Source organism: Sphaerodactylus townsendi, linkage group LG09 (genome assembly GCF_021028975.2).
Source record: "Sphaerodactylus townsendi isolate TG3544 linkage group LG09, MPM_Stown_v2.3, whole genome shotgun sequence".
NCBI lineage: Eukaryota > Metazoa > Chordata > Lepidosauria > Squamata > Sphaerodactylidae > Sphaerodactylus > Sphaerodactylus townsendi.
The window spans coordinates 28,442,235-28,469,764 of NC_059433.1; the positions used below are offsets into that span (position 1 = coordinate 28,442,235).

At 41.5% G+C, this 27,530-nt stretch overlaps 1 protein-coding gene across 3 annotated transcripts in view; it reads right to left on the reverse strand.

Moving 5' to 3' along the window:
• The window catches only part of GPLD1 (glycosylphosphatidylinositol specific phospholipase D1), a 44,498-nt gene that overhangs the window by 5,399 nt on the left and 11,569 nt on the right, over positions 1 to 27,530 (reverse strand). For 2 of the 3 annotated variants that reach the window (XM_048508091.1, XM_048508093.1), the window contains exons 6-22: positions 26,521 to 26,631; positions 24,107 to 24,155; positions 23,233 to 23,287; positions 22,312 to 22,419; positions 21,093 to 21,120; positions 20,866 to 21,005; positions 19,839 to 19,904; positions 17,881 to 18,004; positions 13,601 to 13,734; positions 12,143 to 12,329; positions 8,876 to 8,986; positions 5,982 to 6,059; positions 4,609 to 4,765; positions 2,737 to 2,878; positions 1,376 to 1,478; positions 1,193 to 1,286; positions 400 to 576 (exon numbers count right to left, since the gene is read on the reverse strand). In XM_048508091.1, coding sequence (XP_048364048.1) covers positions 400 to 576; positions 1,193 to 1,286; positions 1,376 to 1,478; positions 2,737 to 2,878; positions 4,609 to 4,765; positions 5,982 to 6,059; positions 8,876 to 8,986; positions 12,143 to 12,329; positions 13,601 to 13,734; positions 17,881 to 18,004; positions 19,839 to 19,904; positions 20,866 to 21,005; positions 21,093 to 21,120; positions 22,312 to 22,419; positions 23,233 to 23,287; positions 24,107 to 24,155; positions 26,521 to 26,631 — 1,864 coding nt within the window. The remainder of the gene's footprint in view (positions 1 to 399; positions 577 to 1,192; positions 1,287 to 1,375; positions 1,479 to 2,736; positions 2,879 to 4,608; positions 4,766 to 5,981; positions 6,060 to 8,875; positions 8,987 to 12,142; positions 12,330 to 13,600; positions 13,735 to 17,880; positions 18,005 to 19,838; positions 19,905 to 20,865; positions 21,006 to 21,092; positions 21,121 to 22,311; positions 22,420 to 23,232; positions 23,288 to 24,106; positions 24,156 to 26,520; positions 26,632 to 27,530) is intronic. The other variant, XM_048508094.1, reaches the window with a different exon arrangement.

Here is a 27,530-nt window from a genome sequence, read left to right on the forward strand (position 1 = left end):
AACACTGATGCTTTGCTGATACCTCATTTAGTCACCACTGAACTGAATGGATGCATCTTTTGATACACACATGCATACATCCCCATCTGGGACAACTAGATGATGCAGATGTTTTGTTCTGAGCAGATGTTTTGACCTGAGCCTCCAGGTCAGACCTACTAGGCTTTAGCAACAGAATTTCATTATGTGCCTTTGGACCATTCTCCCCGCACCCTGTTAGCCATTTTGTTTTTTTAAGCACCCAGGCCTGATGAAGCATTCTGGAGAAAATGATCACAGTTGTGGGTTATTTTCGCAGGCCCTAATAAAAGGGGGTCACATGGTTTTTGCACCGGGCCTTGTAGCTTTAGACCTTTCACAAATGAAACATGATAATAATTGTTACAAGTCCATGTTTACCAAATCCATCACCATCCAGGTCCCTTAGATGCACATCTTCTCCAAACCGTGAGAATCTCCTGTCCCCGTTGAAAGTGCTGAGAAGAAGTGGCCTGGTGCTGTCTGTCAGGTCATATATCAGCACAGTTCCCCCTTGATGTACCGTTGAGGTTATAAATGCAAAGTGAGATGTACTGTCTGAAAGAAACCAGCCAGAGTGATAGGATCAAAGCCTGGTTCCTGGGAGAAGGTTATGACGATTCCTATTAATGGATGGGCACTGTCACTGAAAGAAGGTTCCATCTGGAATCAAGAGCAGTCACTGTTGGCTCTACCATCCACAAGTGTGAAATAATGCAGTACAAAGTATAATCTTCATGACAGTCTTCAGGTCTTACACTGTTAACTTCAAATAAGTTTCTCATTTCAGGCAAGTGATTCTTTCTTTGGCCCCTTCCGCACATGCAGAATAATGCACTTTCAATCCATTTTCAATGCACTTTGCAGCTGGATTTCACTGTGCCGAATAGCAAAAGTCACTTTCAAAAATTGTGAAAGTGGATTGAAAGTGCATTATTCTGCATGTGTGGAAGGGCCTGACAGATGGCAGTGCTGGATTAGAGAGAATGACTTAACAAAGAGACATCAATATCCTTCTGCCGTAGCAAAGTAGATCATGTGCATATAAAAGTCGACAAGTATTAGCACAGATGACTAGGACTCTTCATTTGAGGAAGCTGAATTTACTGTGAACTGCAGGATTGAAAAAAAAACTATTGCACAGAAACATGTCCACAAATCCAGCAACATGTACCTTGTGTTGGTGCACCAATTACCAACACGTGCCTAGGGATTCCTTCAACAGACATGAAACCTGTTGCCAAGGAGGAGCCCAGTTTCCCCATGTCCTGTGTATTTAAAAAAACAGCTTTATAAAGATGAGTTCTTCCTCATGTATTAGGTATTTATCATTTCAAGAAATATCAAACAGACCTACTTTATCTCCAGTTAAGGTAAACCAGCTGCGTGAGTGTGGTAGGATGTAGCCATACACCCTCCCAACAGCCTGCTTGGTAGCCTGTGAAAAATAGCAACCTAGACTAAAGGATACAGTCAACATGTTAGAAAAATCACATTAATGGGATTGTAACAAACAGTATTCATTGAAAGGGATATCACCAAAGCAGGGTCATAGAATCATTGAGTTGGAAGAGACCACAAGGGCCATCAAGTCCAACCCTCTGCCATGCAGGAATACACAATCAAAGCACTCCCAATAGATGGCCATCCAGCCTCTGTTTAAAAACCTCCAAAGAAGGAGATCCCACCACACTCTAAGGCAGCATAATCCACTGTCAAACAGTTCTTACCACCAGGAAGTTATTCCTAATGTTTAGGTGAAATCTCTTTTCCTGCACCTTGAATCCACTTTGTCCCTAGTCTCTGGAGCAGCAGAAAACAAGCTTGCTCCATTCCAACACGACATCCCCTCAAATATTTAAACATGACTACTATGTCACCCCTTAACCTTCTCCTCTCTAGACTAAAAATACCTAGCTCCCTAAACCACTTCTCATAGGATATGGAATCCATGTTATTTTATTTACGAGCCTCAGCTTTAGAGAACACAACTACTGCCAACTGCGCTTACTCGCAGACTGAGTGGGTGGCCTTGAAGAAGTTGCTATGCCTCAACCATATAATGGAAAGAATAAACCACTTTGGAGAAGGGAGAGTACAGGAGAATAGGGCACAAAACTGGAGTTACTTGCTCTTAGCATTCAGGACCAGAAAGACTACATCACAAACAAAAAGAAATTGAACGGCACTTGTACAGGACATGCAAAAATAGTTATTGCAATGCAACTACATTGCACTCAGTGTAATAGGGATTATCTGTAGACGTCACAGAAAACAAGAGACTGCAATGGTACAGTATGAAGAGATTGTTGTGCATTCCATGAGGTACATCTCTAACCACAAATAGCTTAACACTGTAATGACTTTCACTACAGGGAACAGCTTGTCTAAAGCTTGTCCAAATAGGTTTTTAAAACAGAAGACCGCTCTCCTCAAAGCGACCACTATAATTCAGTTCTACATGGTATAACTGGGTGAGGAAAAGAACGGACTGCTGGATTTTTAATCCTACTTTTTTGTGATTGTTTCAATGGCTTTGAAAGAATCTGTGGGTGCAGATGAAGGAGTCCAGAAACTGGCCATGTCACCTGAAATATTAACTACCAACAGAGTTAAGATAAGCAGCTGTTGAGATGCCATGGGAACCAGGTTACACGGCACTGATTTCTGTCTGTTTTCATGCTATACAGGAATACACATAAAGTAAAGATCAGTTACCCGGTGCAGCTTTTCCAGGAAGGACTGCCAATAAGCAACAAGGTCATATTCTGAAGCTGGACGCTGCTGAGTGAAGATCCAAACCAGGCATAATCTCGGTCTCCTTTCGCCATCCAGTCAGCATCCAATACGGAAAGCACACCTGATCAAAACAGAACAATAATAAGCTGAGGATAACAGAGTAGTGCTCCTGAACTATGACATTATATTTCACAATTTTTAAAAACACATCTCATGCTGAAGTTTCAGGCAGCTGCAGTGAATTGCCACAATGTTACTTCAGAGGTACATCATTTTATCAGGTAAACCCCTTTAATAGTTTTTTCTTCAAAAATATGCTTCTAGGTGCCCCAAATTTTTGACAGAAGACTCCCCCACATTGCATGGTCTTACAATACCATGACATTATGGTGTCATGATGCAAATATATATTAAGCTTTATCATCAAAAGGAACATCAGAAACTGTTTTTTTCAGATACTTCATTTAAAAATTGCCAAGAAACTGGCTGAAGGTTGAAGGATAAAATCCCCCATCTGAGCCAGATAGCGCAGCGCATTCCAAAAAATGAAAACAAAAATTGTTGTATGACTTTACTACCCCATGATAACTGATCATACAGCTGTATGTCTAAAAGTTGAGTTAACTTTACATCACTAAATACAGGCTTTGAGAAACAATTTTGCTAATGTTACAAACTATTGTGTTTTCAGGACCTTTTCAGACCTTTGGATACCAAAAGCATCTAAACCAGACCTTTTATAACCTCTGTTCCTACATCCTGATATTTGTGCCACTTCCCCCTTTAGTTAGTCAGATCCTCCCATGCGAAGTAGTATATCGGGCAACAAATGCTCTCCAGCAGTTCTGGTCTTGGGCGAGTGTTTCAACCTCTTCCTACGTAGTGTTAGTGCCTTCAGATCTTGTTCAAATGTTCTCCTCCAGATGTATTGGGGGCGTCCTCGTTGTTTAGCATTAGGAGGTATCCACCTCATTACCATCTTTGGGATCCGTTCTTCATACGAAGGACGTGGTCAGCCAGTCAAAGTCTTCTGTGTGCAACGATGGTCTGGAGTTTGCACAAGCCACTCCTTCAGAGCACCTCTTCATTGATGATTTGATTATAATATTGGATCTTCAGGACTCGGTGTAGGCACTTCTATTGGAAGAAGGCAGTCCTGTTGTTGATACCTGTTGATGCCTTCCAGTTCTCGCTAGCACAGGGGTAGGGAACCTGCGGCTCTCCAGATGTTCAGGAACTACAATTCCCATCAGCCTCTGTCAGCATGGCCAATTGGCCATGCTGGTAGGGGCTGATGGGAATTGTAGTTCCTGAACATCTGGAGAGCCGCAGGTTCCCTACCCCTGCGCTAGCATAAACGGCTGTCAGGATCACAGTGGAGGTGAATAGCCAGAGCATGGTCTTTAGGGCAATGATTGGTGAGCATCAATGAATGGGGTACCATTGTGAACAGAGTCCTTTGTATGCATCCCTGGTGCATGCATCTCTAGAACTGCCCCTGTATGTAACTGAATCAGGGGAAAGGACAGAGGTTTGTTCCAGCATCAGGATTTAAAGCTGAGCACTATTCTAATAAGTAAGGAAACTCCTACCCAATATATTTCATCTTCCCATAGAAAATTACAGGGATGATGCTGATGGAGCACATGAATCTCCTGAGTGAATTTGCCTTGTAACTTGCATACATGGTCCTTCTGCATTAAAATCTGCTATCTGGGGCTTGTTATCAACGGGGTCGCACATAACCAAAAGAAGGATTCGAATTAGTGTCCCCATTTTGTTTTATGAAAGATCCCAAAGAGTTAAAAACAAGGAAGACATTATATGAAATGAGAGAAATACATGAGTCACCTTGGCTGCTTCTGTTGAAAAATGAGTAAAACCCAACCACAAATCCTCTCTGTTTTCCACCACCAGGTGCATAAGGAGAGCCAACCAGTAGGTCATTATTTCCATCTTCATCAATATCAGCCACCAGCAATGACCAGCCGAGGTTGCAGTATATTTCCTGAAAGGAGCAATACACTGGTTTCCAGATGATAGAACATGCTGGAATAAAATTCTACCCACGAGATGTCTCCTTGCAAGTGGTAATACAGCACAGACTAACACTATATGGGGTTCTTTTGCACATCTTCTTCCTCTCAAAACAAGTGAATGTTGAACATTTAGACTGACACCCTTTCTTAAGGGCCACTTCAGATGACCAGAGACAAACAATAGCTACTTAGAAACATGTAGCTTGTAAGCATATGGGAGAGGCAACTGTCTATAGCTGCTGACCATGTAGAGTATCGAATTATGTAGTCAGCAGAACTAAATGGAAGATCTTTTCCTTGCCTGTAATGCCTCAAGTTGCAATTTAAGCTTATGTACTAATGCTGCCTTAGTGAGCTCAATAATCTCTTTGTGGCTCATTCCGCACATGCAGAATAATGCACTTTCAAACTGCTTTCAGTGCTCTTTGAAGCTGTGCGGAATAGCAAAATCCACTTGCAAACAGTTGTGAAAGTGGTTTGAAAATGCATTATTTTGCGTGTGCGGAAGGGGCTTGTGAGCTACAAAACTGACCTCATGACAGTGAACCAAAACCACTTGGTACCTTAAGAACACCTGGTTCACTGAGGAGAAGGTTGATAGTTTAAAATGAGCCTAGATCCCAAAAATCAGAGAAGACTATGTGCATCCCCTCAGGAAAAGACAAGGCCTGTTATAGTTACTCATTTCACATGAAACAGAAAGTATCAGGTGCACTGCAGGGATGGTGTATACCTGATGTGTGCAGTTGATGGACTCCCACTTCATGTAGATGTTATGTCTGAAGAGTCCTATTATCATTTCTATTTCTCCTAGCTTTGTACAGTTGGAAATTTCATCAGTCTAGCAGCACAACCTTCAACACACCAGCTCCAATATAAAACAACCCATGCAATCCAGTCTATACTGTAAGAGAACAGATGTGCTGCATAAGTGCAAGCTGAGCTATATGCTCCAGCCTCCGGGAAGCAAGCAAAGCACATAATGTATTTCATCAATGGCTAAATAATAAGCTCTTTACATACTGCACATGTGATTTGACTTTTCTTCAAGATTATCTTACATACCAGAGTAATTCATGGAGCTTTTGCCAATGTAGCAAGGATAAACCTATCAAGAAAATGTAATCCATGGGTATGCTTATTGGTTATTGATTTATGTACATTGTCTTTTATTAGAAAACTTACTTGGCAAACTATGGTTATGTTTGGCAGGCTGTAAAAACCTTTCCTTCCTACGGATCCAAAAAATATATAGACAGAACCCTACGCAACAGAAAAAAAGTTTTTTTTACCAAGGTATACAATAAAAACAGGCTAAATTCAGTAATAAAACCACAATCTCTTACATATTGTTGTGTTATTTTCACAATAATTATCAAACCTGTAATCTTACTACCAACATGAAAATGGACTTCCCATATGTATCTACTTGGTTAAGGGGAAGGAAGAGCTTTACTTGCACAACAGGCAATTATGAAGATGCATCAGCTGGACAACTTTCCAGAACAACAAAAATGTATTCCAACTCTATAAAATGCTAAAAATAACAAGGGCTATCAAAAGCAACCACAGAAGAGCAACAGAAAGATTTCAAAGGGCATACCATGGTTAAGATGATTGTTTATCAGTGTAACTCCTGCCTATACTCTGTCTCAAATAAAGATGTTAGTATGGGCAGTTGAGGTGATGTGGTTGAGAAAATTGTATGCTTCCACATTAGAATATAGTCCCAAACAAATATGAGAATTACCATTCATTTTATGTGCTGCCTTTGTCAAAACCATTATTTGGGGCATTACTGAACATAGTACTTTGATACAAGAACATTTCATGGAACAGCTATCATCAAACTCTCAAATGGATGGAGGAGAGCAAGGCTAGGTAGACACTAGGACAGAGGCAGAGAATTCTACAACAAAGAAGGTCCAGCATCTTGAGTTTTGTAGTGCAGGAATATACAATCTACTAACATCTTTTTTGTGAGAAAGAGTATAGTTTGCAATCTTACTCCGTGGGTTCTAAGACCACTAGGTTCAAATCCCCTTCTGCCATGGAAGCCTGCTGGGTGATTTTGAGCCAGTGACTTTGTCTCAGCCTAACCTACCTCGCAGGGGTGTCATAAAATAAAACAGATGACAGAAGAACAATGTACCAGCCTGAGCTGTTCAGAGGAAGGGTGGGTGAAAACATCCTAAATACCCATCAGATGAGCCAACTGTAGGATCAGCTCCATTCATTACAGTGGCAGTTAGTTCAAGATAAAAAAAAAAAGTCTTAGGATCAGGCTGTAAATTTTGGGCTCCACATCTGAACATTTGGTTCTGAGCTCTGGTTTATGCCAGGCTATGAGAATGGTGATGAGTGTGAAGGAACCCTTGAAGTGCAGTTACTGGACAGCAAGAGTAGTGGAAGGTGACACTGGCGGAGGACAACAGCAGTGCCACTACAGCTAACCTGGTAGTATTGCGCAGAAGCCAATGTTAAAACACTTCTAACTTCCTTTATCTTGAAAACACAGAAGCAAGGGCGATCCTATTGTAAATTTACATTGGTTACTGGAGCATACAAGACAATTTCAGAAGAAAATCAGCTTGTGAAAAACTTTGACAGTGTGGATCATGCAAAGCTATGGTAAGTTTTTTTTTAAATGGGTGTGCCACAGCATCTGTTTGTTTTGATGTGCAACCTGCTCTCTGGACAAGAGGCTACTGTCAGGACAAAATACGGAGAAACAGAATGGTTTCCAATTGACAAAGGTGTCAGACGAGGATGTATTTTATCTCCCTATCTCTTCAATGTACAAGAAGAATATATCATAAGGAAAGATGGATTAGATCAGTGGTTCTCAACCTTCCTAATGCCACGACCCTTTAATACAGTTCCTCATGTTGTGGTGACCCCCAATCATAAAATGATTTGTGGGTTCCTAAGAATACGTGTTTTCCAATGATCAAAGGGATCGCGACCCCCAGGTTGAGAACCGCTGGATTAGATTTAGATGAAGGTAGAGTGAAAATTGGTGGAAGAAACATTAACAATCTGAGATTTGCAGATGACACCATGTTATTGGCAGAAAATAGTGGAGACTTAAAATGACTCCTGATTAAAGTAGAAAGTGTCAAAGGAAGATTACAGCTGAACATCAAGAAGACAAAAGTTATGACTACTGGGGAATTACAGAACTTTAAGGTTAACGATGAAGGCATTTAAATTGTTCAGGATTTCCATGGCTTTATCATCAACCAAGAAATTGGAAGGAGACTGAGATTAGAAAGGGCAGCCATGAAGAAGCTGGACAAGATTCTTAAGTGTAAAGATGAGTCGCTGGCAACCTAAGATCCAGTTAATTCATGCCATAATATTCCCCACGACAATGTATGGGTGACAATGTGAAAGGTTGACAATGAAGAATTCTGACAGAAGAAAAATTATTCATTTGAAATGTGGTATTAGGAGAGTGTTTTCTAGATACTGTGGACTGCCAAAAAGACAAGAAAGTGAGTTCCAGATCAAATCAAACCTGAAATCTCCCTAGAAACTAAAATGACTACACTGAGGCTATCGTACTTTGGTTATGTTATGAAAAGACAAAGAGTCACTGCAAAAGACAACAATGCTAGAAAAAGTTAAAGGCACTAGGAAAAGAAGAGGATCCAACATGAGATAGATTGACTGTATAAAGGAAGCCACAGCCCTCAGTTTACAAGACCCGAGCAAGGCTGTTAATGATAGGATGTTCTGGAGGACATTGATTCATAGGATCGCCATGGGTCAGAGGCAACTTGGTGGCACAACATATACACACAAGTCAAACAAGCAGTGCCAATAAGGACTCAAATTCCTTCACACTCATTCAACATTACGTTGAAATATATGAACAGGGTTCTATGTTATTGTCCAGGGTGACCAAAATAAATTGGTCCCAAGGATGGCAACACCTGAGATGCATCAGTTTTCTATGTGCCATTTTGTTCTGGACAATGTCAAAGTGAACCCTTATAAAACAATCACATTTAATGCATCCTTCCACATCGACTTAACCTGCAAGAATGTTTACACTGAACAAACAAGATTCTCACCTTATAAGTAAGCTCCTGAGATCCAACAGATGGAGCTCCCACTGCAAGATCCATTACACCATCCTCATTGAAGTCCAGGACTGCTAATGCAGAACCAAACCTTCCTGAAAGCTTGGGAGGAGAAAACATTCTTGTGAACAAAATTTTCTCATTGTATTTCTAAATGAAGACAATGTAAATTTTTTTTAGAGCTGTCTGAAGCTTGTTGAAAGATACATATTTTAGGTAAATAATGTTCTGTTTATAAATATCCATTTAGATTACATCCTGTAAACAATGGGCCCTCTTCATTTTTGTTAATGCTATTTGCTTTTTAAAAGCTGCAGCAGACTGTTCTTTAAAGATCACTCGCCCCGGATGCCGGGGTGTGGAGGAGCTAATGGACTGATAGATGGCGTTAGAAACTTGACACACTAGTTCATTTTGCTTTCTTAGACTGAGAGTTGTTTGCTCCTTGCAGGAGGTTTTACTCTTCTTTCTAGTTCTGCTTTGGAAGCTCATGTCACCAATTAATCACCAGCTAGCAGAATTAAATTTTCTATGACATTTTTGCATTAGGTCTCGATCCTTGAAGCAATAAACAGGCTCCGGATTGTTGATCAGAACCATGTATTGAAAAGTAACGTAGCACCCAGCTCACAAGAAGCCAGTTCTGCCAGACCCAGCTTTTACAGCCCCTCTTTATTAGAAACGAAATCCCCCCTCCCTTTTTCCCAAAGAATGTGAGAAAGAGTTACAGCGGAGCCTGGAAGGTCCCAAAGTCAGCGACAGATAATGCCACCTGGCCATCTGCCCCCACAGAGCAACAGAAATGCTCCGCTTCTCATGGCAGCAGAAGGTGTCAGGGATAAGCCTTGTTTGGATATCATGCATGAGAAGAGTGAGAGTAGGAGCAAAGCAGGAATGTTCCATTGACAGCATGATTACATCTAACAGGCGGGACACATATATCTTAGAGCAGTTACATTGACAGGCCCGTTCTTCAGTCAACCAGATGTAATCACCATCTCCCGTGATATGGCCTTGCCCTGGAATCAGGAATGCATCTCAATCACTAGATGGCACCTGACACACGCACTACTGATCTCATTCATGTGCTTTCATTGTCAGGCTGCAGGATCCCTGAAATTACTCCTGTTCTCACATCTTCCCCACTCACCTTCTTTGGGATATTCCATGTTCTTAAAAATAATATTTACAGGGGAGTTGGTTCACCTATGGTTCTGGACTAGTAATGCAACTGCTATACTGCTCCATCAAATCCAAACCCATGTCTAGACAACTCTAATCTTAGGGACCTTGTGTGCTATTTCAGAACTATAAGTGGCAAGAAAAGAACAGTTCTGAAGCACTAAGTACAATGTATATTTATTCCTTCTCCCAAAAGTCTATTCCTGGGGAAGCAGGCCTCAAGAGATGCAATAGGTGCTCAAGCCATTGGAAAACATGTACAGTAAGAGCAGATTTGGAAGAAACCAACTCCAGAGGTGGGAATACTTGAGTCCAATTAGTGAGGTTATGCAATGGACTCCAAAGATAAATTGGTTCTAATGGTTTGGATATGTGCTCTGTGACATGCGCATGTAGGACTTCATAGAAATCATGAATTGAATTAATACACATAGACACACAAAAAGTGTTCCATAGAATTTCAAGGGTACCTCCTCAGTCATCCAATTGGTTTGTTCTGCCAGGAAACGCTAAGGGGATCATACAGTTTCTGTTTGATTTGTAGGAGCAGAACGTGCTTAATCAGAATCCTGCCAACCCAGCTGTCACACAGGCATGACATAAGTAGCTAAAATATGCCACTAAGTTTCCAACTTACTTCACCTGTGATACATACTAAAAGGCTAATCAGATATCAAAATATCAGCTTACTTCCATCGGTTAAAGACTCTGGCTTATATCCATGCCCTTACATATTAAAGATGTTATGTGTAGGTAAATATTAATACCTGTGGTCAGTGGTTCCAAAACAGTGCTCTGCAGAGCATCTCCAAGTGCTCCACAAAGGAACTGGAATAAATGTGATAAGATCTCAAAACTGTGAATTTGTGTGGCCGTGAACTATGTATAGGTAAGCATTGGATAGAAATTACTTCGCTCCTGAGGTACGCTGTGAAACTGTAGATAATAAAGTTCACATACATGCTACAGGGGTCAGTGCTATCAGTCACAGACCAGGAAAAGGATTTGGGCATCTTCGTTGATAGTTCCATGGGAATGTCAACTCAATGCATGGCAGCTGTGAAATAGGCAAACTCTATGCTGGGGATACTAGGAAAGGAACTGATAATAAAACTGCAAAGATTGCAAAGATTGTCATGCCCTTATATAAAGCAGTGGTGTGATCGCACTTGGAGTACTGTGTTCAGCTCTGGTCGCCACATTTCAAAAAAGGATATCAAAGAGATAGAAAAAGGGCCGAGAAGGGCAATGAGGATGATTGAGGGACTGGAGCACCTTCCTTATGAGAAGAGGCTGCAGCATTTGGGACTCTTTAGTTTGCAGAGGAGACGCCTGAGGGGGGATATGATTGAAGTCTATAAAATTATGCATGGGGTAAAAAAGGTTGACAGAGAAAAAATTTTCTGTCTTTCTCACAATACTAGAACCAGGGGGCATTCATTGAAAATGCTGGGGGGAAGAATTAGGACTAATAAAAGGAAACACTTCTTCACACAACGTGTGATTGGTGTTTGGAATATGGTGTCACAGGAGGTGGTGATGGCCACTAACCTGAATAGCTTTAAAAGGGGCTTGGACAGATTTATGGAGGAGAAGTCGATCTATGGCCACCAATTTTGATCCTCCTTGATCTGAGATTGCAAATGCCTTAGCAGACCAGGTGCTCAGGAGCAGCAGCAGCAGAAGGCCATTGTTTTCACATCCTGCATGTGATCTCCCAAAGGCACCTGGTGGGCCACTGCAAGTAGCAGAGTGCTGGACTAGATGGACTCTGGTCTGATCCAGCAGGCTCGCTCTTATGTTCCCGGCACATGGAAACAATGGCACAGTGCTGTTACATTATCGAGTTCTCTCATGTAGATGTCTCACATAGGTCTCAGCAAGACGTTTTTTGATTGGGGGGGGACCACACAGTACATGCTCCTAAGTCACTGTGGCAATTTAATTAGTATATTGTTACTTCTTTCAGAAACCAAGTTCAAGTCAATCACTACCGGGAAACAACAAGCAACGCTGGCTTTTCAGGTTAACACAAACATACTTGTTTACGATAAGCAAAGTTTGACGGTTCCCTACCTTTGTCCCTTCCAGTATTTCATTTGCTTCCTGATCCAAGTTCAAGTCTGCACAAGGCAAACCTGAATTATTACTATAAACAACATATACACGTCCTATTTGAATCCGTCCGGATTTACTGTATCCTGGTGCTCCAATGACAAGATCATCGTATCCATCCTGGTTTAGGTCAGCTGAGGTCATTGCCCTGCGCACCAAATGAGATGATTCCAATTACTATTTAGTTTACATTTGTTAAAACATCCACATTTTAGTTTGCAGATTTCAAAGGAACTGTTCATTAAGCTAAAGAAAACATTATTTTCTTTGTTACAAACATAATTTCCTTTGTGGTCCAAAAAATACTTAAGCAAAATTCTCATTCTGGTTTTACTGATTTTATTCACTGGTTGAAGATGAAATTGAACTCGTCGCAGCCAAACAAAATAGTTGAAGAACGCTTGTTGGCCAATGTGCCCAGTTGCACAGGTGGAACTAAGGCTAAGTAAGTAAACAGCAAAGGATTTTCTCTTTCTAAGAATTACTCACAACTCAAAAGCTTTCCAACTTACTTTTTTTCAATTGTAGTAGTATTACCTGAGCCATTTAGAATGGTACACATATTTACACAATTTACAGCCCAATTCAGATGGGGAGGGGGAACATCGTTTAGGAGTGGTGCTGACACGTTTGCCTCCTCTGTCAGCAAAAGAGGCACCCACACCGGCAGAGACTGACAGATCTGCAGCAGCCAAACCCAGAAGTGGGCATTGCTGTGGAGCTACGCTAACATTCAAACAGATGCTGGCGCGAAGGACAGGAGTGGGCTGAAGCGTTTCCAGGCTGAAAGCCCACAGGAAGCTAACTAAAATTGGCTTCAGCCACAGGAGCATCGCCAGAACACCCCCACAAGCACTGGTGGGGCTGCTGCACCAGAAAAGTGCCAGTGTCCGGGTGTTGTGCTGCTGCATGTCAGCCCTGTGCCAGTGGAAGTATCCTTGCATTGCCATTCATGCCCATTTCAACAGTACGAGTGGCACTGATGCCAGCACCGGGGTCACATCGCTTCCAATGTGGTTTCGCTCCCCACTTTGGAATGTAGTGTTAGGGATGCATGATTTACTTGCTGAAATACAGAATGGATATGGATACTGCAGGCAACTCATATAAAATATCCTTAATAAGCATATTTCTGATGTGATCACATGTGAACCAGTGAAACATTCAGTTTAAAAGAACTCCTTTTAACCCCCAAAATGTTGCGCTAGGGATTGTGGGAACCAGGTTCACAAAAAGTCATATTTTATGCAATTATCTTGGGATAATTAGCAACTGGGTACGATTACCCCTTCTACCTTGTACATCAGAGCAAAAATTGATAGCACTAAATCCATCGCTTCTCACTAACCTAGCCATCATATCAAACCAATACAAGCTATATTTGCCCAACAAAAGAAGAAGATACGAATCAGTACCTACCATCCAAGTCTAGCATATGGAGTTGTCAGAAAATACGAAGCGCAGGGCTGGTTGATGTACTTAGAAAACAATGCCTCAGCAAACAGTTTCCTACAATTCTTAGTACAGCCACCATTCTGGAACTGAAGATAACTCTAGAAAAATATATAAGGGTATAAGGGACATTCATAGTTATGTCAGCTTCTGGACTGGTAAGGTCCTTGTTTAAATGATATCTGCCAGACACAGATCACACAGCAATAAATGGGTCTGTTTCAGGGACATTTACGCTTCTGCACATTCCCAGTGTTCCCATTATGGCTCTGTATAGAAAAAAAATGCAACAATGCCTATTAAAATCACAACAAATAACAAATACAATACCTTTAATGGCATATAAAAAGTGGTAAAATACAAATTATGTTAAAACCAATTGACTAAAATTTACACAAAGGTTTCACCCTTGATCCAAGTGCCTTTGTTAAAAACCTGGCAACTGATTCAGTAGTGTGGGGATGATGGTCACTAAGCAAGTAAGAAACTATTTCCTTGTCTGATCTCACTGAAAATTTCTTCAAGATGGCCTCGAGAAAAAGCAACCGATAAACTGCCAAATCTTTACAATGAAGGAGCACGTGTTCAGTTGTTTCGGGTAGGCCCGCTGCGCAGGAACAAGTCCTGTTCTCCTGTGGGATGCCATGATATCTGCCTCTTGTTTGGGCAGTCGGTAGCATATTAAGCCGAGCAAGCATAAAATATCTACGGAGATGTGGATTGATTAAATTACTCAGATATTTAGCCATGAAACCCGGCAATGGTGGTGAAATGCCATAAAATGTGGGAGAACAAGTTCTGCAGGCTCCAGCTGTGAGAAGCTGCCCTTCAATGTCAAGAGTACGTTGTTTCAAAACTCCGAAAGCCTGTCTTTCGTCCATCAGTAGGAGTTGGTCAAAAGATACACCTATGTTGTTTATTTGATTGATAATTTTGGTGTGCCAGGTGGAGTGGAAGTGGTCGCTTAACAGGAGATATGTCAGACTGCCCGGGAGGGCTCTAAAATGAAGGCGAAGCCAGTATTTAAACAAAGAAAGCCAAACCCGGGAAAAAAATCGTCTTGGCTCCGGTTTCTAAACAAAGAACTTGATACGTGACTGAGTTTGGAAGACCCAATAAACGACGAAAAAACAAAGATTGAACACTCTCTAATTTCTCAGCGGTTTTTGCTCCCCAGATTGGAGCTCCGTAAAGTAATTGTGGCAGTAGTTTTAACTGAAAAACTTCCATTGCGGCAGGAAAAAAATTGACCGCCTCTGGTGTGAAAAAATCTGGATATTGCCAACACTTTGGTTTTACTTGTATTGAGAGTCTGGTGGATATGAGAGGTCCAGGTTAAGGAATGGTGGAAGGTGATTCCTAAATATCTGTATGAATGGACCTGTTCAATCAATGTACCATTTATTTTCCACATGCTGAGTTTTTTTGAATTCGAAAAAATCAGCACTTTGGATTTGTTATAATTAATCGACAGGGCACTGTTTGTGCAGTAAATGCCGCTAAAGGCTTGAAGTAGTCTTTGCAGGCCCACCTTGGACCGAGACAGTAACACAGTGTAATCTGCATAGAGAAGTGCACATGTGGGTCTTTGTCCCAAAATGGGTGCGTGACTTTCAGTCTGAGATAAATGAGGAGCAAGGTCGTTTAAATAAAGATTGAACAGGAGAGGAGCAAGAATACAACCCTGCTTGACTCCCTTGTTAGAAACTATAGGTGAAGTTAGGCGGCCAGCACGATCACAACGAACTTGACAGGTAGTTGAGGAATACAACTGGCGAATAAGAAACAGTAATCTCTGGTCTATTCCCAACACTGTCAATTTTTCCCACAGCTGATTCCTGGGGATAGAGTCAAATGCGCATTTCAGATCTAGGAAAGCCGCAAGAAGTTTCCCACCCTTGGGGTGGCAATATTTCTCCGCCAAATGATTTAAAACCAGACAATGGTCAAGGGTGGATTTACCTGTGGCATATCCTATCTGTTCCGGCCCTAGCACTGAAGAGGACCAGGCAGTGAGACGTATCATAAGGTACCTTGCGTAAAGCTTACTAGCCACTGAAAGCAAGCTTATCGGGCGATAGTTAGATGGATTTGATGGATCACCTTTTTTATATAGAGGTACAATGATAGCTTCAGTCCAATACTTAGGGATACAGCCACTGTTATTAATTTTGGTAAACAGGGTAGCCAAAATAGGGGCCCAGAACTCCGGGAATCTTCTAAAGAGTTCAGGTGGCAGGCCATCAGGGCCTGGCGCTTTCCCTTGTTTTAGGTTAGATATAAGGGTGACCACCTCATCGCAGCTGACAGGAGGCCATTCTGGTAAATGCTTTGATGCTCCAGTTGCACATGGAATATCCAAAAGTTCTGGATTGCAGAAAATGGCTGTAAAATGTGTCCTCCGTGCTTCCACTGAAATCTGAGAACTGATGGCTGTATAGGGCTCGCCGGCACTTGAATTAATTATGCGCCAAAAGCTTTTGCTGTCTCTGGAGTTAAAGGCTTGATGGAGATTGTTCCAAATCTTTGTAAGATGTAATTTCTTTTTGGTCTTTAAAAGATCATGATAGGACTTTCTGGCTGCGAGGTACTCTTTTGATAGCGACACTTTTCCTCTAAGTTCACAATGATGAAATAACTTCCGGAGTTGGGACTTGCTGCTCATACATTCTCCGTCAAACCAGGTGGAAGGATTCACTGAATGTGAAAGTTTATGATGTGATTGATTACTGGAACCCTGAGTGGTTAGGTAGAAAACCAGTTCATTATAGATTTGACAAACCTCCTCTGCTGTCCTTGCAGCAGTTAACTGTTGAAGAAAGTTAGCCATCCGATCATCAGAAATAGAATGAGAAATAGAATTAGTTCAGTTTCTTGCGTCCAGCGAAGCCGGGCATAACAGGAAGACCCTTCTTCCTGAGCTGATTTGCTTCGAAGGGATTTGTTTATTAGTCTAAGAAGAAGGGGAGAGTGCTCGCTTTCCGTTCGAGGCATAATTGCAAAGTGGTCAATGTGGTTTGTTAGTTCAGGCGATATTATTACATAATCAATCACACTCACCCCACGTGCAGATCTAAACGTGAACTTTCCAGGGTAATCAAAGGGAGGAAGGCCATTTAAAATTACCCTATTTGCTGATAGGCAAAGGTCTATCAAATGGGGAGCTGCTTGATTTATGGTGTGATCGCTGGACAACCTGCATTGAGATATGGTGTCAGATTGAATTTCATCCAAATTTAAGCCACATCTTTGACTTAGGGCTGCCTATTAAAATCAACGGAACATCTTGCCTTAGTCACCTTAAATTAATCACCTCCTGGCAAGAGGCAATAAATCGGTATAAGAAAGAAGGAGAAAGACTTGGTTAACTTGAAAGAAGCACTATTCACATCTGTGGTGTGTCCAGTACATAATGTTGGACTTACTATGATGTCTTATTCTCTCTCAACCCTTTTTTATACACTCGTGTATGCAACATGCAGTGTGATGTTCATTTTCTGGAGAACTCAAAAGCTCACACACTGTCATGTGTCACTTGGTTGGTCTTAATGAAAGGTTGAGAACCAATGTGGTATAATGATTAAGAGCTGTGGCTTTTAACCTGGAGAAGCAGGTTCAATTCCCCAGGGCTCCACATGAAGCCTGTTGGGTGACCTTGGGCCAGTCACAGTTCTCTCAGAACTCTCTCAGCCCATGCAGAGGCAGGCAATGACAAACCACCTCAGAACATCTCTTGCCTTGAAAATGCTACAGGTTCACCATAAGTCAGCTATGACTTGGCAGCACACATGTACCCACACACAGGTATAACATGTATTGTATTCTTGGTTTTGGATTTTGCTTTTGGGCCAACATGGCCATAAGTAACTTCTTTCTGTTATCTGGGTCTGCTTTGAGCATCTAAAGTGCTGGTAGATAATCACAGGCTTCATTCTTATCCCAGGTCCCCTTCCCTTGGCAAAACTATAACACCACCAAGCATGGGATACAGTTCCTTGCACTGCTAAGCTGGTGCCAGGCTGTCTAGAGGACATTTCACTTTTATTTCCCACATAGGCCAGCCTGCTTTCTACTGGAGCCAATGGGATTCTAAATAACCAAAACGATAAAACTGAGAAACATTCAAAATACTCTACATATGGCATGATTCAGTATATTCCAAATATTTCCAAACTCAAACTGCATGTCCCTAATTAATATGTCTACAAAAATGTATTTGTTTCTGACTATATGCCCCAAAGACTTACCGTGATTAAAGGGGGCATGTCAAAAGAAACGCCCCTCTTTGTATAGTGCATATTCCTTTCAGCTGATTCTGCCACCAAAGAAGATATGTTTTTATGATGCTCAGTTGTCAGTTGTTTTGGTTTGCTGAAATGGGAATGAAGTAATAAGAACTAGAAAATTTATTTGACAGAACCATAAACCATAATTTTTCTGCCATTTTTTTTTTAAATGAAGGAACTTGAATCTTGAATGAACACAGTAGAAAATGGCAGGTTTTCTTACATGTAACCTTATGGCAGGCAAGAGATCAATTTCTGGCTCAAATAAAGTAATTCTATCACTGACTTCAGAATAGTCACACTTCAGATTAAATTTACATGTTATACGTCACTTGTAATCCATGAAAACATTTTCTCTTATAGAACTCATACACCAAATCCATCAGCTACTATTAGCTCCAGTGGGGAGCAGACAGTATCTTGTATGGATTTTGAAAAACTTACTTACTAGGGCTAATAGTAGCTTGAGAGGAAGTAATTTCTGTCGGGTTTCCAATACCTGCACTGCAGTCCTCTTCATACCCAAACACACCCCCATCTGTTTTTTTAACTTGAAAGTAAACACTAATCTGATTGTGTAATGTGAGGTTTGCACACAACACAAATCACAAATTCACCACTCAGGGAACAAAGCACCTGATGTTGCCTGGCTATGGCACACTTTGGGGGCAGGAACTATTCTACCTGGCCACTCTCCAGCCTTTAGAAAGCAGCACATGGTATAAGGCAGTGATGGCGAACCTTTTCAAGGCCGAGTGCCCAAACTGCAACCCAAAACCCACTTATTTATCGCAAAGTGGCAACATGGCAGTTTAACCTGAATACTGAGGTTTTAGTTTAGAAAAAATGGTTGGCTCTGAGGCTCGTGTTACTCGGGAGTAAGCTTGGTGGTAGTCTGTGGCTTTGCTTTCTTCCAACGGGTGAATCATGACCCCAGGAGGGTTTATTCAGAAGCAAGCCCCATTGCCAGCAACTGAGCTTACACCCAGGTAAAGGATCGCACTTTACTTCTTCACATGAAAATCAGTGGGGTTTAACAGTGCGTTAACAGGGTTACCTACACTGCTTCCCCAAAACTAGGTCTTAGGTTTAATGCTAATAATGCTGAAATTCAATTAGCTAATGCTAATAATAATGCTAATAATCAAGCCCAGTGGACCAAGCCAGCCTAGATGTGTGTGGGGGGGGGGGGCTCTATTTGTGCGTGCCCACAGAGAGGGCTTTGAGTGCCACCTCTGGCACCCGTGCCATAGGTTCGCCACCACTGGTATAAGGGGACTGCAAAAGGCCATATTATATAATTGTCCCTCCCCCAGTCCTCTTTTTTTTCAATCTCACTGTAAGCAACATTGAGGAGATTTGTCAGGCAGAAAGACAGAATAAAATAAACTCAAACCTTCAAGCATTGGGGAGCCTGGAAACTGTTGCTGAGATCATTAGGTATAATTAACGGGCAGAATCACAACTTTGTGAAATTCACAGTCAGACTTTTAAGGGGTTTTAAAAACAATTTTTATCAGCAATTAATGGCCTTTCTTCCCAAAAATAACCACAGTTTTTTAATATAAAAGGCACCAGATACTGGAATGAGGAATTCTGTTAGAGGTGCACATAAAACTTCCTTGAAGAATGACTTCAATAGTATGGTTTGAGATTAATTATAAATGGAGTGTGATTATAACAAGCCAGTGCATCAAATAACTCCGTTCTCTTATACAGGAGGCATATGTACATGGCATTCCCCACCTACCCACCCCCCAGTCTAGGCAGTGGAATCTCAATCCAAACTAAAAAGACAAAGAAGATAGATGGCCTGAAGTTTACCAAACAGAATGTAAACAGAATGTACAGTAATAAGAATCTTGGAGGTTATTTCGGGAAGAAGGCTACAAAAGTAAATACACAATACCCTGACTCACATGATCGTATTTCTGGGCTCATGTTTGCACCGTATATACAAAGGGTTCTCAGGAATAAAGCAGTCGCTGACCAAAAAAATGAGAAAAAAATTACTTTAAATACATACTTCGTAGGTATTAAATAGCTAACATAGCTAAGAATTTTTCTAACATTCATCTTTATTATCCTTACATTCAACTTCTACAATGTCAATGTCAAAAACGATTTGCAACTCAAAATTAATGTCGCGTTCCAAATGGATAGAAAGACCACACTATTGGGAATTCCACCAAAGTATTTGCCAGGAAAACTGTGAGAATTATTCTTATATTTATTAAATGCAGCCAGAGTGGTTTTGGCATACAGATGGAAAGCAGACACTTGCCCTGACTGAGAAATGTGGGAAGAGAAGATGAGAAAATACGTTACAATGGCAAAGTTCACTCTTCTTGTAAGCAGACATCCAAAACAGGACTTTCGTGAGAAAGGAAAATATTTCTTGCATTGTACTGACACATCTAAAATAATGTTTTGAAGAAGGAAGAAAGGCAACTAAAATATGGTACTAGATCCAGTATACTATTATCAGCAGATGAGAAGTTAAAAGGATAACTGTCTGATTTTTAGCTAATATAATTAATGCGTCGCAGGTATTTCATCTGTTCTGACCTTTAGAAGAAGACTAATCTTAACAGTTATATTACTTGAATAATGATAGATACGAATGGCTTTATATAATTTAGAATATGACTCATTTATGTGTGTGTGTGAGAGAGAGTGAATAAGTGACCAACCGACCTTTGATCAGTTTTATTTATGAAAGTTCATTCTTTAAATTTTGTTATATCTATAGTCGTATTGCTATTTTAATATAAAATTAATAAAAATATTTAAAAATTGATGCCATATTAAAGAGGTAGCTATTAAATGCAACTTATTTGCTTGACAGGCAGCTTAATCACAACCTTTTTGAACAAAAAATATCTAACACAGTTCTTGTTTTAAAGGAGTACATCATGCCCCATGGAGGTTAAAATAGCATCTCACCTGGTCCCATGTGTTAACATTTGGCTTGTTAGCTCAAAAATATTATTTGATGAGAATGCCATATCATCCACACCACCGAGAAAATACTCATGGAATTTGTCCACCAAAAATGGGGATTTGTGGGCATAGATAGGGTAAAGCTACAGAAACGAAAATACAATTCAATTAGTGAGCTATAAATCTCCAGAGTAGCATCAGCAAAGTTGCTTCTAAGAAAAGTATATTACCTTGGCAACACTGAGAATTTCACCGCACCTGAGGAGGGGGGGAAAGGTAGAGTTATTACCATCTCAGGCAGCTATACATTGTCTTAATTTTTGTGTAGTGCCTTGTGCATGTCCCTGGAATGGTGGTTTAGCAAATTTAGATGTTAAAAGAACTACTTAGTAGCTAAAGCAATCTAAATAAAAGTTCAAATCAAAGTGACAACAGACACTTTGCAACTGAAACAATTTATTCCAACAATACCAATATACCTAATTCTCAACACGATCAAATCTGTGGCTATTTAAATCTAGAGACAGGAGTGATGGACAGACAAGAGAGAGCTTTCTACAAACTAAGCGGGTGGGGAAACAGACTTGGAGAAAAATCCAAAACAAACCCATCTAAAATAATAGAAGTAGCATTTTAGCTTTAAGAAAGAGATGCCCTCTAGGTGTTGTTATAGGGATTGCTAGGCAACCACAACAGTATGGTCAGCCTTGCATGTTCCCCACCACACGACTGGGCCAGTGGCTAATACTGTGGAACTGGGCCAGAGTTTTCCTAGGAGAGGCTGCTGGTGGGAAGGAGGGAAAGTTGAAGATGGGGGCAGTTAAACATGGAGGGGGGACTGAAAGATGCAGGAAAAAGGAAGAGTCTAGGGAGGCTTTCAGAGAAGTGAAAGCAGAAAGAGTGGGGGACGGAAAAATGAGATGCTCTCTGCAAGATATTCAGTTGGGCAATTAAGCAATCAAAATGCACACAGCCCTATCCAAAATGAATAAAGGGGTTGTAGACATTTCACATAAATAAATAAATGCTGTGCAAGAAATACATTTTGGATGGGGCCAACAATTGCTAACAACTTGGGTTAGGATTTGCCCCAATAATCCTTCAATTCCATAGCATTTTTATTGTTAGATGTATGTTTAAATACGGTAATATTCAGAGATGAATACACTGCTCTAGTCCATAGGCCTTCAGCGGCTTGAACCATTTAAAATATTTTTTCCTGATGAACAGCCATGTCTAATACTACATGTCCCAACACCCCTACATTTTAAAGATACTATAAAAATAATCTAATCATCAACCAAATAGCTTCCTATCTATTCCTGCTTTTTCACTCCTTTTATTGGCACAATCATCTTACTTAGCAATTATGATCCAAAATGAGCAAGCATGCAGCACTTAAATATTCTTTACAGTTGCCAAAATGAGGGGAAAAAAGCTTAGTCTTACAATTCAAGAAACTGTAGATATGTACATTCAATAATGGCGTCTTCGGTTATTTTTTTTTGGCCATAAAATTCTTCATAGATTGACATTAAATCTTTCACGGGTATATACCTGAAACCATGAAGATATTAGTGCTCGAACCACTTCTTTAAGGCAGCAAAATATGAACATTCCATGTTCCTTTTCTGCATATGGTGTAATTTAAATGGAAAGCAGAAGACAAGACTGTATTTCGGTACTTTATGGTACATGAAAGGGAAAATATTAAATAGTTGTAACAGACTTTTTTCATACAATTCCTCTGGAATCTGCATAGTTCCTATCCTTACATAAGAGATCCTCAGAACACTTCATACTGAAACAAAGAAAAAATCATCTCAATTTTATAATGAGTAGAACTGTCATGGTTTTATCAAGCAACACTTAAGTAGCTTATAGCTCATCCCCTCCACCTTTCCCAGTACGGCTTTAATGATTACAAATTCCCAACATTCTATAAGTTCCCCACGCTTCATTCGTTGCTAACTCAAACGTCGACTTATAAGCATTCTAGCTTTAAAAGTACATCACAGAGTTTTATAACATTAATGAAAAGGATAGGTCTAGTGACGTTCTCAAATTTCTGAAATAATTTTTGAGAATGTTTTGCAAACAGAAAAAAACTCAGTCACCCATCTGTAATCGTTCAACTGATATAATGCAAGTGATTTTCCCTATTCAAGAGATGAGCCCGGATAAGCTCCAGCTTGGATTAAGTTAAGATCACAATTCTTGTCCTTATCCATCACTTACCAGTTCCTTCATGGGCCTTTGTCCCAATTTCAAAGATAAATAATTAATTAATAAAAGCACTACTAAACTTATATACCTTATGTATGTACACAGATACGAAACAAATCCAACAGATATTTTAGCTGCTCTTACCAGTTTGAATCCAAATAGTTAAAATCAAGTTCGTATTGGCTCAATACATCTCCTCCTGTTAAAGAAAAAGAGCATAAAAAGAATATTGTGCATTATTAGAGCACCCTTGGAAGATCAGAGTACCATGTGGCTATTTTAATGGGCGCAACTAGATTTTTGGACATGACCAGCTATTGGGGAAACCAGCTATTGGGGAAACTGTTTCATTATGATATAATTGCAGGTGCCTGTGATATATTTTTGAATACTGCAAGAATGTGAGGAGGGGCAATCTCTTACATCCTTCCCACCTGACACATCTATTGGCAAGGTTGCAATACGATGGGGAAAGAGTCATACAATAACACCTCCTATGTGGATGCTGTTTACACTCATATAACAGTCACATGGCATACAATCAAAGGGAGGTACCACGTATGCAGCTCTGAGTGTGGTGGTAAAGTGGACTTAAATTAGTTTCTGTAACAGTAGATGTACAAATGATCAGAAAACTGCATTTGAGCCTTAGGGACATTTCAGAAGGTAATTATTATATAACTGGAGGGTAGGCAGTTCCAAGAAGTTATACTGGGTCACACCAATTTAGCCCAGTCTCTACTTTTAAGTGGGTCCCAGTGTCTTATTATGTTGATTAATACATATTTTCCTCCAAATACTAACAAAGCAACTCTTAAATCACTTTGGGTCCAATTTACCCTTTATGTTCAGCGACAGGCTCATGTGATCATCTACAGACCCAGCACCCAGAGGAAACACAAACACTATTGACTGGGGTTCTCTCAGGGAGAACAATGCTGCGCTACCGTGTACATATTTAGTGCCTGTGCATACAAGCTGATATATCATAAATTAGATCCATAAATAAACGAATTACCAAAATCACCAGCACTGTGAGCTTCTGAATAGGATCCATGAAAATCGATCTGAGGGAAATGAAAACAATTTTAAATGAATCTGGGTAGTAAGAGAATGAATTCAAAAGCCTATGAAAATAAATGAGCCGTACACTTTTTTTAAAAAGACCCAGCAAAGAGAAACAGTTCCACATCTCCAAAAGGAACTCATTCCTAGTAAAAGGATGAGTTGAGGAATTATTCAGGGAAGTGCTACTGCTATTGCTTCAACCTCAGAGAAATCAATCTCAGCATTAAGAGAGGGAGAAGAAGAGCAGAAGAGAGTTACACAACTTGTTAGGTCCAACAAGGTAACAGTTACAGTGCTTCTCTAAACAGCCTTTCAACCCCATCCAACAGGCCAGGTAGACGGCCGTACTGCATGGCCATGCAGCTCCCAGAAAGGCTTCCCTGCAGCATGGGAAGGCTTGAAAAGTGAAAAGGCCTTCCTGCTGCCAAGAAGCCCTCATTGGGCTTCATAGAGTTATGTCACCTGTGCCACAAATCAGAGGTCCTTTCCACATGGGCAAATTAAACTGGGATAAACCTAGTAAAAAAACCTGAGGGGGGGACTTTGCATGGATCCCGATCCTAACACAGATCCGCTCCACATCCCCCCACCCCAACCCAGGTTTTACAACAATCGCACTATGTGCAATTCTTTTTTTTAACTCGCCATTAAGCCAAGGCTGAATGAAAGGCCATGGCTGCAAAGAACGTTATGCGGCTGGGGTTTCTTTTTCTTCCCCTTCCGGCTCCCATCTGTGGAACCACGCAGGCACTAATGGCTCCAGCAGAGCTCTGGGGGAGCCTGTGTGCCTGCCTGCCTAGCTGCATCGGAGAGAGGCAAGTGTCTGAGAAAAGTAACCCCAAAAAAGTGCCTCCATGTGAAGGTGTGCACCCTGGCCGGTGAGCTGGCTGTCCATGGGACAACCAGCCATGCAAAGGGCCCACAGCTATGCTGGGTTCATTAATCGTTAATCCCAGATTTGCTGTGCGGAAAGGGCCAGAATTCCCAGCAACCGGCACAAGGCAGTGAATGGCCAGGAGGAAGCTGACTAACACTGGCTCCTACCTGAGTCATGCCCCTAGCCCACTCCCACTACACTGGCAGTGATAGGGGCACTGGGACGCTGGCACCACATCCCAGTGCCAGGAAGGGCCGCAGCACTCACATGCTGGTAAAATCGCCCTTCCAACGGAATGTGCCCCATGGAGGGCATGTCCACCAGCATGGTCACATGCCACTCCGACAGGTGTATCCCCCCACCCCCAGATGGGACTCTTCCTCAGACCTGTATTTATTGCTACAGCAAGCAATAGACTCAAACAGCTCCACAATCAATTTCACCTGGCTCCGAGCTAAATTAGCTGAAGCAAGTTGGAGTGTAATCGACAAGTAAGAATCCCAGGTTTTTCCCAATCCCAATTCCTTTTTTTTGATCTGCACTTTCTCCATTGAAGGAAACCTATGGACTAGGGTGATTTCCTCACTGGCGATTAATCCTGGGATAGTCACCCGAAATATCCAGGTTCCTTCAAGATCTCCTCACAGTGGAACCATGGAACACAAATCAGTCCCATTTCTGGAGCTCCCCGCCCCCCTTATCATGGGATTTTTCTGGACCTGCTTGTATATGCACCTTTTTGAAAAAACACTCCAAAGGGAGCTAATAAGAGATGGGGGCTACACATTTGAGAGTCCATATCTTTGGCCCCCATGAACCAAACTTCACCAAACCTGGGTGGTATCATCAGCAGAGTCTCCTACTGATACCACCCAGGTTTTGTGAATTTTGGTCCAGGGGATCCAAAGCTATGGACTCCCAAAGGGGGTGCCCCATTCCCCATTGATTCCAATGGGAGCTAATAGGAGATGGTGGCTACACATTTGAGGGTTCATAACCTTGGCCCCCATGAACCAAACTTCACCAAACCTTGGTGATATCACCAGGAGGGTCTCCTAAAGATACCTTGAAAGTTTGGTGCTGCTAGCTTAACAGTTGCACCCCTGACAGCAGGCATCCCCCCCCCCCCCAAGGGGCAGGGCTAGATGTCTTCACTAGAAACATGCTGCAGTGAGGATGTTGAAACCTAGATGAAAAGGTGCCAATTCTTTTGAAACTTGGTTGAATCTAGATTAAATTTTCAGTGGGAATTCGGTCTAGGTTGTAGTCCTTGTGCCCTAAAAACTTTGGAGGCGTGCACATCCAACTACTTATGTTTTTAAAGGATGAGCTGCAACGTATTTCCCCCACCCCACTGTAAGCAGACAAAATAAGCTACTACCACTCCAAATGAACAATAGAACAGAAACATGAATGTGGTTGAAATATGCTTGGATCCATTGAAAAGCTCCTCCCTCTCCCTAGGTAAGGTAAGGGTGCACACTTACCGCTGCCATGGCCCGTAGAAATCCTTGCTCAATCCCCAAACTATGCCAGCTCACGTCGGCCACCATGTGAGAAGTGATTCCGAAAAGGAAAGCCACCAATTTCTCTGCAGCCTAAATGACAGCATTAAAAATACAAAACTTATTTAAACCAAATTCTAACATTTTTTTAAATGAAGAGGGTGATACATTTTTGACAGAATTTTACTGATGAAAGTCCATCTGTGCTTCTGTTTACACAAGCATGGAAGCTCGGTGGGGTTAGTTGTACAGCATCATGAGTGTGCTTGATGCTTTAGTGAACAATAATTTATTTATTTATTTATTTGTATTTTAAATTTCTAGGCCGCCTCTTCCCCAAGGGGCTCGAGGCGGCTCAACAACATGGCTGTTATTAACAGCAACTCAACAACATGACATTAGACATTAAAACTCCGGCAGCAGTTACATATAGTTTGAACAATCCAAAAAATTCAAGCAGGTTAAAACAGTTCAAACAGTTCAAACAGGCGCCCCGCCTAAGGCTAAAAGCAAGGGGAAAAAGAAAAAGAAGGAAAGGGAGGGAACAGGTGGGCCCAGATGGAGTCACAGCAGGCCCAACCAAGATGACAAAGATGGAAATCGGCAGAATTTCAGTGGGGGGCAGTAAAACCGCGGCCAGCCTCTCCAAAGGCCCGGTGGAATAATTCTGTCTTACAGGCCCTGCGGAACTCGCTAAGGTCCCGCAGGGCCCGGACCAATGGGGGTAGGGCATTCCACCAGGCAGGGGCCAGAGCCGTAAAGGCCCTGGCCCGGGTCGAGGCCAGCCGCATCGTCGCGGGGCTAGGGGTCACCAGCAATTCTGCCACTGCCGAACGCAGTGGCCTATGTGGGACATAAGGGGTGATGCGGTCCCGTAGATATGAGGGCCCCATGCCGCGTAAGGCCTTAAAGGTTATTACCAGCACCTTGAAGACGATCCGGAACTCCACTGGGAGCCAGTGCAGACGGCATAGCACAGGGGTGATATGGTC